Consider the following 13,233-nt stretch of genomic DNA (forward strand, 5'->3'; position numbering starts at 1 on the left):
ATGTGACCGCCGTGATTCGCTGTCATGGCGGTCAAATGATCGGGAAAGGTCCTGATCAAAAGAGGAGATCGGGACCTTTCCATGAGTACCGGACATGTGTGCTGGGAGTGCGCAGGGCGCGAGCTCTCAGTACATATGTTTTTCTGAATTGCACGCAAATGACTGGCCGCTCGGCATCAAGGCCCAGATGCCAGGAGGCCGCACATTTGCGTGCGGCCAACGCGAAGAGGTTAAGCTGCTTATGTACTGTATATGCAGTCTGTAAAATATTTCTGACGGATGTCTCTAAAATAATACATTCTCTTTTTTTCATAATAAAACCTGCCTTGTTTCTCCATCTTTAACTGTGACCTAGTTAAACGTGCTTGCATAATGTACAATGAGTCTGTACAGTTATTCTGACTGTTGTCAGAATACAAAAATTTTTATTTCTTGATAACAATTTCTTGATCTCTCCCTCTTACATTGCAGTACAGTCAAGCTGCTTACACACTCTCCAGTCCTTGGACTATATGTGTGGCTGTGTTTTCACATTATCATGTTTATTTCAGGATAAAAAAAACTGATTTATCTCTGAAGTATAGGGTTTTGAATTTCAAGTTTCTTTTGTGGACTCTGTTTGATGTTTTATTATACTTTTGTAGCACAACCTTACTCTTGGAAGGTGGTCAAGGACCCCCAGATAGCTTGGTGGGTTAGCATTTTAAAAATCAGTATGGAATTCTTGACTCTTTGGGAGGTAGAGAGTTTAGTAAGAAACAATAAACTTAAGAAAAGAGGAATAGGACACAGGATACCCAAGCAGCAAACAAATGCAGCTCCAGACCCCCAATTAAAGTCAATATAGAAATAAGGGCCTTTAAGCAGAAACTGGCAATCTTTGTTCTTCAGACTGTAAAACCACCAGGAAGGGCAAGGACCTTTGAATGAAAAACTGACTTTATGCAAATATTTAATGCCAAAATAGCAGAGCATGTGCCTAATGCAAGACTAGAGAGCTAAGAAGTTAATATAAATGTGTAAATCAATCAATCAATAAAATATTGCAATCAAAAACTACAAATAAAATGAAAAGTGAAGGAAACATTGCAAAAGGTCCACCATAAATAGTGTTAAAAGTCCATAGTCCCCTTCTCACACCAAGTGACAGAAAAAATCTTCAATGTGCATATAACAAGCAGGCGACTCCGTTTTCAAACACCACGTGCCCAGATAGGTCACCCCCTATTCACTGCCACTCACCGGATAGTATGGCTTATGGGTAACTGATAAGCAAATGCACTTATGAAATGCTCCTCCTTCATATCAGCTTTATCAAGAGACCAAAAACCCATTTCATGGAATGTGAACAGTTTAAACACTCTTAGTTGATATTGGGATGCTGTGCACACTCAAGGGCTGACACAAGTCTACACAGCTGGTGAAAAACACCACATGTCCTGCAGTGTGAGGCGTTGAGTGGAGAGTTGCAGCCAGATGTACACTGATCAGATGAACATCTGATTCATCTGGCAACTTTGTCGCTCTTAAAACACAGGCCTACTCTTGGTTTTACCATACCCAGGCAGCAGGCATGGGAGGCAGAGACCTCCAACATAGCCTCCTGTCCTGGCCTAGCCCAGGAAGGTCATCTAAAATATTTATAACCTTCCCCAGCATGCATTAAGTTATACTATTAAACAGTTTTGCCACTGGCCAATTGGTATGAAGTTGGTGGCTTTGGCTTTATTTTTTGTAAGTGTAAACTTTCTTATGACTTTTAGAATAGTTGTGGGTTCTACTTTCACTGGTCATGTCAAGTCTATTACAACTGAACATTTACCCAGCTGTCAATCACTACCTAAAAAAGCCTTTTGTATCAAGTTCAAATGAATCAGATTAGGATTATGCTGTATTTAGAACAATGTAATTGTAAAAGTTAAAAAAATAAAATTAAACATGCAAAATATGTAATTCTAGTATACAGTGGCACTGACCAGGGGGGGACTGACAACTCATGGGGCCCTCGGGCAATAGGGGATCATGGGGCCCCTGTGTCCTTGCCCAAACTCAAAAAAGCCTATGAAAAAGGTAGCAGGGGCATCTCATGGGGCCCCCTACTGACCCGGGCCCTCAGGCAGTGCCCGAGTTTCCAAATGGTCAGTCCGCCCCTGGCACTGACTGTCTGTGAAAATCATTGACACATGTTCCTTGCAGTAATGCCCAGGTCTTCTTGCTCTTTGTTTGACAGTCCCTTCCTTGTTAGCTTTGAAAATTGCCAGAATTTATTTTTGATTTTGAAAATTCTCCCCTCCCCCAAATACTTTCATGGGGTTCAGATTAAAGTTTGTAATCACTAATCTTTAATGACATTGAACATATTAAAGGATACAATTACGTAACTTGCAAAGTTCACAAAATAGTCTGTAGCCGCCAATGCAAAAGTATTTTCATAGATTAAAATCAAGTCAGTCAAATTCACAGTACAACTATACAAATGCCATTTGTCTGTGACAGGAAACTGTCTTAACCTGTCAATCCACAGACTCATTTGAATAGATCATATGATAAAAAAAATTAATGGTGTGCCATGGCTATACTCATGTGAAATGACAAAATTAATGGCACAGAGCATGAACATTTCAAATTAACTTTGGAAAATGTGTAAAGGAAATCCTGATTGCTACATTTTACAAAAAAATCTATAATTACAATGAAGCATTTGCCATGCTGAATATGTTATTGTAGAATATTAAAATTTAGGTTTTTTTCTTAAATTTTAAAGCAAAGCTGTCAGATCAAAAAGGAGACCACAGTGCTGTAGGACAAACCGGTGTCGTGCAGAAATAATTTTCACTTTGTAAGTATTATAATAACTGTAGAAATTATTCACCATAAAACAGACGTCTCATATCTTTCAATATGACAGCAAAAGTCATTTAGAAGTAATTTTAACTCAGCGTGTGAATGAAGCTTGAAAAACAGGTGTTAAAGATGAACCATGGTATATTCATGTCTAAGAGGTCAGCAGGTCATAAGCTTAGTTTTAAGAATAGCAATTGGAATGTAAAAAGATATTGATACGCACTAGAACAAATTGCCTCAAACGCCTAAAGACAGACACTTAAATAATATAAGTGTCACGATATTTAACATTTGGCTAAGCCAGCCTCCGCCACAGTTTTTCCGGGTTTTTCATTCCTTGATAGAGGGGGAGAAAGCACAGACTGATCAAGTCTTGGAAAAACACGGTGCAAAGAACCTAGAAGTGAAGGCGTTTGTGTTTCGTCAGACGTTGACGAGAGGTCCAGTGACGGAGCCACCGGCTGCAAAAAAGAAAATCATCTGATTACGGTGAGTAAAAGTTATGGAATTTATTGATAAACTAGCTATAGAAAGCAAGTTAGAGTTTAAGGATGTTTCTTTATATCCTGATGATGGTAAATTATGGCAGTACATGTACAAGGAATGTTTACAGGCCAATGTTCAGATAGATAAATCTAGATTTACTGTAAACAAACAGCATAAGAAGATATCTAATATCTTAAAGTTGGTAAGAATATTCAACAAAATGATTTTGAATATTGACTTACCTGCTAAAAGTGTTTCTACACTAAAGCAGACAGAATGTAGCACTGTACAGAACACAGAAATGCATGAACATTTGTCTCAAGATCCTCTTAATTGTCCAAATTGTGACATACTTTGTAACTACATAGAAAATCTTGAGGAGCAAATTGATTCTAAAACAAATCTTTTGTTAAGACTGCAGAATGACAGAAAGGAGGTTGCTGTATTAACAAAAGGTGGTAAAAAGACTGATTCTACAAAGTCAAAGCCTCAAGCTTCCTGCATTCCTGAAATGGGGGAAGATGACGCAAATGACGAAGCCGAAGTTAGAAAGAAAAAACTACTAGACCGTGCAGCTAAATTAAAGTTACAAATTCATGATCAATTAATTAAAATTTTAAAAGATATTCCAGCGTATGACTCAAAGGTCGATGCCTTTTATAATGCGGACATCTTCGAGTCTTATACAGATCGTTATCACTTGACTGACGAACAGCGTAACCGTATCTATTATCTTTGGATCCCAGCTCATTTTGCTAGACGACTTGTGCAATCACCTGTTATTGACGATGACGGACAGGAGATACATAGTGACGCATCAGACAGATTACGACAATTGTTGTTATGTACCACAGGTGAGGAAGTACCTTCTTTAGAAGTACTAGACTCATTACAGACTTCAGTTAGAGAAGACCCTTATGAATTTAAAATTAAATTCACAAAGGCATACAAAATGGTCTTGGGCGTAGATGATGAAAACGATACAGGTATGATAAAAGCATTTGTAAAAAAATTTAAATATCTTGATCCAACTTCTTTGGCCATTGTGCAAGATAAAACTTCGATTACAGATGCTTGTTCATTCATTGATAAAATCAGAAGACAAATGAAACAGAACTATCTCAAGTCTAAGATAGCTCTAGTTCAAAATGACACTTTAGATAGGAACGGTCAAACTACAGCTAAGACAGGAATGACTGCTCTTAGTAAAAGTGACAGATACAAGCAGGTGAGACAGAGAGAGCCAATAACTTGTTACTACTGTCAAAAGCCTGGACATTTAAAATGGAAGTGTAAAAAATTCTTAAAGGATATGCAGATAAAGGATTCAAGAAATTTAGGTAAAGAAAATGGACTTATTTCTCTTGAACCATCTGCTCCTCCTAGTCAGAAGGAAACTCAATCTTCTTCTCCCTATGCTCCTCTGATAAAACAAATCAGAGAGTTATCGGTCAGCAGCGGTTTGACTGAAAAGAACTTGCAGTCAACCACTGTTAATTCAGCTCCATTATTGCCTACTCCATGACTAGACAATAAAAAGGAAATAAAATCTCATCATCTAGAATATGTAACACCAATATGTCTAGATAAATGTGGACGCCCTTACATTAAAGCAAAATTGAATGGACAAAAGCTCAAGTTTCTAATTGATACAGGTGCCGAAATTTCTATTACTGGTGTAAGATTACCTCTTTTGACAGATGCAACAGTATGTACAGTTGTTGGATTTAACGGATCAGGTAATTCGAAAGCTTCAATGTGTAAAAATGTTTCATTTGAAATCCCTGATTATTTGGATACTGAGATTGATATTTGGTATTGTCAAGGTGCAGAGAATATCATTGGGACAGATATCCTTCAACGCAGAGGTTGGATAATTGACCTTGGTAATGGCATTGTATGGAAAGGTTCCATTAATCGTAAGCCTGTGGTAATTGACCCAGCAGATTACTGTGAGGTCGGCAGCATCTGTTTAACAGAAGTGCTTGCTGCAGACCATAAATGGCCAGATAGTGGTGACAATCAACAATTAGAACAATTGGTCAAATCATACAAAAATCTTTGGAGCCAAGGCAAAAATGAGGCCGGTCTATTTAAAGACATAGAAGTAGACGTGCAAGGCAAGGATCCGCCCCCACAGAAGCAATACAAATTGCCACCAGAATCTATTGAACCAGTATCAATAGTCATACAGGAGCTTCTGCAACAAGGTATTATCAGAAAAACAAATTCTGTAACAAACAATCCATTATGGGTAGTACCTAAACGTGATGACCCTAAATCATTCAGGCTTCTGGTAGATCTCAGAATGCTGAATAAATATACCCCAAGCTGCGCTCCAATAGTGGCAGATACACCAGATATAATGTCCCGAATTGATGCAAAAGCAAAAGTGTTCTCTGTGATTGACATTGCAAATGGATTTTTCTCAATCTCTTTATCTAAAAGCTGTCAATATAAATTTGCCTTCTCCTTTGCAAATTCTCAGTATACCTTTAATCGTCTTCCGCAAGGCCTCCATTTGAGTCCTAGCGTATTTCATCAAGCTTTAGCGGAAGTCCTATCCAAATTTTCTAGGCCAGATTGTATCCTACAATATGTGGACGATATCTTGTTATCAACAGAAAATGACCAAGAACATTTAACCCTTTTGGCAGAATTGTTTGATCTGTTGCAAGATGCAGGTCTCAAGCTGAATACTCGTAAGGTTCAGCTCATGAAAAGCGAGGTCAAGTTTCTCGGCATTCAGATCAGTCCGGGTAAACGCCAACCTTTGCAAGAAAGGGTTAATGCTATTGCTGCACTTCCTGTACCAACAACATTCAAAGCACTAAGACAATTCCTAGGATTAGTGAATTTTTCTAGAGAGTTCATTGAGTCATTTGCTGATAAAGCAAAACCTCTGTATGAACTTCTAAAGAATAATGAGGAAAATGGTTTTGGTCCTTGGACAGAAGTTCAGCAAAAGGCCTTTGAATCTTTGAAAAAAGATTTGCAGACAGCACCAGCCCTAACTACAGTAGAAAAGCAAGCACCGTTTGCTTTGCAGGTGCATACATCTGAAACTGCTATTTCTTCGGTGTTGCTTCAGCTACAAGGAGGAAATTGGAGGATCCTAGCATATTCCTCTAGGCTTTTAACACCTGTTGAGAAAGGTTTTGACACATGTGTTAAACAATTGGTAGGAGTTCACTATGCAGTAAAAGCAACTGAGCACATTGTAGGATTCAACAAAATTATCTTACAAACACCTCATTCCACCCTGAAATTTCTCCTTGAAAAAAACATCCCAGGTGTTTCCAATCAAAGATTTTCACAATGGTTGTTGGCTTTATCACCCAAACAGATCCAGGTTGAACATAATGCCAAATATGTACTCCCTCAATTGATGGAATATAATGGATCAGAACATGAGTGTTCATGTGAAGTCCAAGACACTCACTCTCCTCTGTTTCGCAGAGAAGCAGAGAAGACTGATGAACCTGTGTTTGTGGATGGTTCACGTTATTGTGTCTCAGGGGAGTATTTTTCAGGTTATGCAATCTGGTTTCCACAGAGAGGATATGCCATACAACACAGACTTCCAGGACACTTTTCAGCACAAAAAGCAGAACTGATAGCCATTGAGACAGTGTTAACTGTAGACAAAGAAGAGAATCAAGGTCCACTAGTGATTTATAGTGACAGTTCATATGTTGTGCGTTCTCTTACTGATTATCTTCCTATTTGGAAAAGACGAGGTTTTGTAGATGCTTCAAACAAAGCTTTAGCACACAGAGAGATACTAGAGTCAATTTTTGCACTAGCAGGGATAAACCCTTGTGCCTATGCAATTGTTAAAGTACCAGCGCATAGGAAAGACAATGATGAACTGAGCATAGGAAATATGATAGCTGACACATTAGCAAAAGAAGCAGCTGTTAATGAACAGTCAGAGACTCCATCTGAAGTAGTTTCAGTAAACACAGTCAGAAAAACAGATACACAGATCCCCTCATTTGCAGAAGAACAGAAAAAGGACCCGTCCCTTTCTGCTTCTCAGGTTGATACAGAATCTTCCTTTGTTTTTGAAAACAAGATTTTGTTTCATGACTGTAACGGGGTTCTGCGTCCTGTCATACCAAAACATTTACAAGTGGAGTTCACAAAATACAATCATGAAAGTTTAGGCCATGTAGGTAAGCAGAGATTGTTAGAGATTCTCAAAGAGAAATTTTTCTGGGAAAAAATGGATGAGACTGCAGACAATGTAATTCAATCTTGTCTTATCTGTGCTCAAGTGAACCCCAGGCCAAAAGGACAGAAACCTCCTTTACAAAGAACTCCTCCAGCTAATGGTCCATGGTCCACATTACAACTTGACTATATAGGACCATTACCAACAGGAAAAAATGGTTTCAAATATGCGCTCATAATTGTTGATGTTTTCTCAAAATGGGTTGAGATTTTACCTGTACGCACAGACGATGCACTAACAACTGCAAGAATGTTAATTAATCATGTTTTTCCTACTTGGGGGATCCCAATTGATATCAGTTCAGATCGTGGAACTCATTTCACAGGTAAAGTAATGCAGGCAATGTGTAAAATTTTGGGAATCCAGCAAAGATTTCATGTTCCATACCATCCGCAATCTGCAGGTATTGTGGAAAGAATGAACAGGACTATCAAATCCAGAATTGCTAAAATGTTGTTAGACAAAGGACATACATGGGTAGATGCCGTGCCTTTTGTTCTGATGAGTATCAGAAGTACAACATCTTCATCTACACAATACAGTCCATTTGAACTGATGACAGGTAGAAAAATGCCGCTTGTTTTTCCACATGAACCGTGTTTTTTGTCAACTCCGCAGAAAGAAGCAATTGAGAAAACCAAATGGTTACAGATGTTGCAAGACAATCTAAATGCCATTTTGCCACATGCAGCTACTCACATGCAGAAAATGATCCCTCCACACTCCTCAAAATTTGAGAAAGGTGGACAAGTCATGATTAAAACATTTAGAAAAAGTGGGCCGTGGCAAAGTAATTGGGAAGGTCCTTTTGAAATTTTGGACACACGTGGTGTAATGATACAAGTCCAAAGACCTCTCAATTCTGTTAAAAATGCACGGAGACAACAAAAAATATGGGTTCACACTGATCAATGCAAGCTGTTTATGCCAAGATAATGATACTGCATTTCTTTTGCAGAAATGACATCTGATAATCAAATATGGAGGAACATCAAACTCCAAAAAGAAATACTGACAACATCAGAAAAGTGGAAAGAAAGAAAGAACATTAAAAGGAGAAAATTCGTCATCACAGGACTCCTTTTCTCATTAATGACATTTTTATTCCTAAAAACGTATATGACTTTTTCCAGCCCAGCAGAGAAGAACAAGTCTGAGACCCTGCATAAAAGAGAATTGCCTTTATCCAGAAACAAGAGACATTTTCCAAGATACAGTGACATTGACACAGCCGTAGACTTGTATGGACTTGCTTGTATAGGTCATGGAGCTACTTGCTGTATGCAGTTTTATTTTCTTCATAGTAACTCTATTGAAATACAAGCTAGAATAGAATCTAAAACAAAGTTTACAAAAATGCAAGGATCATATGTACATAATAATAAAACTGGTACATATGAATGTAATTTAACTGAGATGGGATTCTGGTCCATAGTTTTAAAAGGAAATGAGTCTACAATTTGGACTGGCGATGTAACTGGAGATAGAGTAGGTTCTTCTTCTGTAGGAGGATCCAAAACAGATATTTGGTTTTTGACCCAATATTATTTACAGTTTATGGATCCTGAACACTTAAAGATTACAGGAGATGAAGAAGGAGATGTAATTAGAGTATGGGATTTTCAAATAACAAGAGGTTCAGCTCACGTTAATGTGAGAGTGACTATTTCAATTGTAGACTTGATTATTCCAGATATAAAAGTATCCCCTCAAGCTGTTAAAATTATTGAAGGAAAGGATGATTTAAATTTGATATGTACTACACAAATATATTTACCTCAAAATTCCCTATTAACTTGGAAAAGAAATGGTGAATTTTTGGGCAGTCTTTTCCATAGCTCTACTAATATAATTCGTAAGAGTAATCTTGGAAATGTAGATTGGACTAACAATAACTTTATTTATCAACACAGTAGTCCAAATCTTAATGACAGAGGCATATATGAATGTTGCATATCATTAGAAAATAATCCAATGAAATGTGATACTGCTAATGTTATAATTTCATCTCCTAAGAACATTAAGTGTATTGATGAAAAATTTATTCCTTCTAGTCCATTTCAAATTAATCATTTCCAACCCAGACATCTCTTAAGAGAAGGACATTTTGTGATTATACTTTGGAAATTTAATGTTTCTGAATGGAAAATTTCATCAAAGTATCCTCAATGTCAAGAATACTTAATTAATATGGAATTGGGTATGGATAAATGGTTTGGAGCTAATAATAAAAATAACAATAGGAATAAACGAGGTATCGTAGAAGGAATTTTAGGTGGAGTTGGTACTATTGGAAGTCTTACCAATAGTATGGATATTAATACATTACAGTCTGATCTGGAAACAGCGGGCTTAGTGGGTAGTAAAAGTATTAAAGTTCAAAGAAATGTAAATCAAATATTAGAAAATATGTTAATGAAGACAGCTACGGTTATAGGCCCAGCTGTAGTCCACTTACAAGATGTTACTTTGAATTTAATGGACAGAGAACAACATTCCCACATAGCCAGAACATGTCTAGAAATACAGACAGAGTATTCTACCAATTTTAAAATAATTGCACAAGCATTCCAAAGTGGCATAACTCCTCTAAGTCTTTTGCAAAGTTTACCTAATGAATATGTATTTGCAAAAAATCATACAGATTTATGGGTAAATAAATGGGTAGGATGTAATCAATATGAATGCTTTGGTACCTCAATGATTCCCATTGCTGGGAAAGAACAAATGTTAGTTCCAGTTACAGTCTTAGGATTGCCAGTTAGTAATACCCAGTTGTTATATTATCAATTACAATTTGTAGATTTTGCTTTGAATACTAATACATCTGAACCAGAACAATTAGATTTATCTTCTTGTTTACATTTTCAATCAAAAGTAATATGTTTGCCTAATCAGGACAAAAGTATTTTTCACTCTTGTTTTCATAATCATTCATTATGTACAGCAAGAATAGAAAAAGTAAAAACTTCACTTGACCTAGTCACTGTTGTAGGAAAGAGGAAAGTCTGTTTTCAAGTCATGACAGACACTGAAACAGTGAAAGCTTTCTTCCTATCCTGCACACATACAGATATCCTGAGTCGAGGCTTGTATTGTATAGAAGGAGATCTTACAGGAATTAGTTTAAATGAAATTAGAGTAAATTTAACTAATATACTTATGAAAAATGTGAGTGTTCTACCTATACAATATAACATATCTCAAGTAGATGAGTTTCCATGGAAAGAATGGGCAGAGATCATACAAAAGGATAAGGGATTATTAATTGCTTTGTCTGAAGAACTTCAGAAAGCAGAAATAATATTTAAGCATGAACAAGGAAATCTACTAGAGATAGAACATGATTGGTCTGAATTTTCAGGTCGTTCATGGTGGTCAAAATTTAAAAATACTGTATCAATGTGGGGAAAAACTTCAGTAACAGCAGCTGTTGGAAATATATTATTACACCCATTAATTATTATATTTATTATTATGGTTTTATGTATTTTATTTCAAATCTGTATTATGATTAGAATGAAACAATTTTACAAATTGATTAAGAAACAAATGAAAGAAGGTGAAAAAATCCTGTCAGGTATTATTAGAAGGAAGGTTACCTCTGACCTAACTGACCTGGTTATAGAAAATGGTGCATCTGGAACAACTGATTCCAAGCGTGTATAGTTGGGCCATGAATGAAGTATGAATGTATATATAATATTATATGATAAATTATATTTAGGGGGAATATTGTAGAAATTATTCACCATAAAACAGACGTCTCATATCTTTCAATATGACAGCAAAAGTCATTTAGAAGTAATTTTAACTCAGCGTGTGAATGAAGCTTGAAAAACAGGTGTTAAAGATGAACCATGGTATATTCATGTCTAAGAGGTCAGCAGGTCATAAGCTTAGTTTTAAGAATAGCAATTGGAATGTAAAAAGATATTGATACGCACTAGAACAAATTGCCTCAAACGCCTAAAGACAGACACTTAAATAATATAAGTGTCACGATATTTAACAATAACATTGAGGCATAATTAGCAAGAGAAAAACTCTTGTTATTTGAATCACTGACTTTATAGTAGAAAGCTGCATGGCGCCAGTAGATCTCAGTGTTGCTCTGTGCCTGGATTATGCAGATGATTATTAAAAGTAGCTGCACCCCGGGACTTTTTGTAAGACTTTTTTTCCAAAATTAATCCAGACAATGACATCCCTGTGGAAACATTTTACTTGATATTGTAAGTGGATTGCTGCATGTCCAAGAACACTTTCTTAACCACAGACTCCCTTTAGAAAAAATTGTTATTCTAAAACATTGATTTTTTTTCATGCCAGGGATAGATGTTTTGACTAGCAGACCTTGAATAGAAAACAAGCTCCTGAATGGCGTAGGTAAGCAGCCTAACCAGCAAGCAGAAGTAGAAGATAATACCACCTTCTGCAATTTTGTATTTTATGATATGTAAAGCAAACATTTGGATATTAAAGGCTACAAACTGCTATCTACCAGAAGGGTGTTAAAATACTTTACCTATATTTCCCTTTTATCCAGTAGTGTAGACATATAGGGGTTTATTTACTAAAGCTGGAGAGTGCAAAATCAGCTTCTAACCAAATCAAACCAATCAGCTTCTAACTTCAGCTTGTTCAGTTAGGCTTTGGAAATAAAACCTGGAAGCTGATTGGTTTATGTAAGTGAGCCTGATTTTGCACTCTCCAGCTTTAGTAAATAAACCCCATAGTGTTTTCAATATATTCTTTAGTCATCAAGACATTAACTACTTGCCCTCCTGAGGATTTACCCCCTTTCCTGAGCAGGCCATTTTTTGTGTTACAGCGCTGTGTTGCTTTAACTGACAATTCTGCAGTCACCCAAAATAAATTTACGGCCATTTTTCCCACGAATTGAGCTTTCTTTCGGTGGTATTTGATCGCCTGTGAGTTTTTCTTATTTTTTGCGCTATAAAAAAAAAAGACCAACAATTTTAAAAAAAAAAACAATATTTTTGACTTTTTGCTATTAAACATGTCCAGTAAAAATATTGAAAAAATCTAATTTTGTCATAGATTTAGGCCAAAATGTATTCTGCTACATGACTTTGGTATAAAAAAATCCCAATACATCTAAATTAAATGGTTTAAGTGAAAGCTTTAGCCTTTACAGATGGCGGTATAAATACTGGAATTTGTTTCTTTTTTACTAGTAATGGCGACGATCAGAGACTTATAGCGGGACTGTGGTGGGCATTGTGACACTGGGGGGAACTGACTTGGTGTCACTGACATCCCCAGTGACACCAATACAGTGATCAGTGCTAAAAAAAAAGCACTGACACTGTACTAATGGCAAGGGGTTAACATGAGTGGCGATCAAAGGGTTAACTGTGTGCTGTGAGTGTTTTACTAGTGGGCTGTGTCCGTGTGCTTCACTGTAAGCACACTGATTTGGATGGCTGTGCTGTGCACATCCATCCAAAGCAGTGTGCCCGAGCTGACAGGGAGGAGAACTGTTAGTAAACAAAACAGTTCTCTTAACCGTTTGAGATTGTCAGAAATCACCGGGCGCCGGCGAGTAATCACCGGCCGGGACCTGGTGATTGACAGCTGCGAATGGCGGTGCAGGTTGGGCTTACGCGCGCCCCCTACCTGGAAATGTAAATTCATATATA

At 36.9% G+C, this 13,233-nt stretch overlaps 1 protein-coding gene across 1 annotated transcript; it reads left to right on the plus strand.

The window, feature by feature from the left end:
* Positions 1–2,888: 2,888 nt before the first annotated feature.
* Positions 2,889–11,537, plus strand: LOC149473248 (uncharacterized). Its single transcript, XM_089679025.1, has 2 exons — positions 2,889–3,333; positions 8,526–11,537. The coding sequence occupies exon 2, from the start codon at positions 8,528–8,530 to the stop codon at positions 11,234–11,236; it is 2,709 nt and encodes a 902-aa protein (XP_089535151.1). The 5' UTR covers positions 2,889–3,333; positions 8,526–8,527; the 3' UTR covers positions 11,237–11,537.
* The last annotated feature ends 1,696 nt before the right edge of the window (positions 11,538–13,233 follow it).

Source organism: Staurois parvus, unplaced genomic scaffold, assembly GCF_062004578.1.
Source record: "Staurois parvus isolate SC_StPar_1 unplaced genomic scaffold, SC_StPar_1.0 ptg000017l, whole genome shotgun sequence".
In the NCBI taxonomy this organism is placed as follows: domain Eukaryota; kingdom Metazoa; phylum Chordata; class Amphibia; order Anura; family Ranidae; genus Staurois; species Staurois parvus.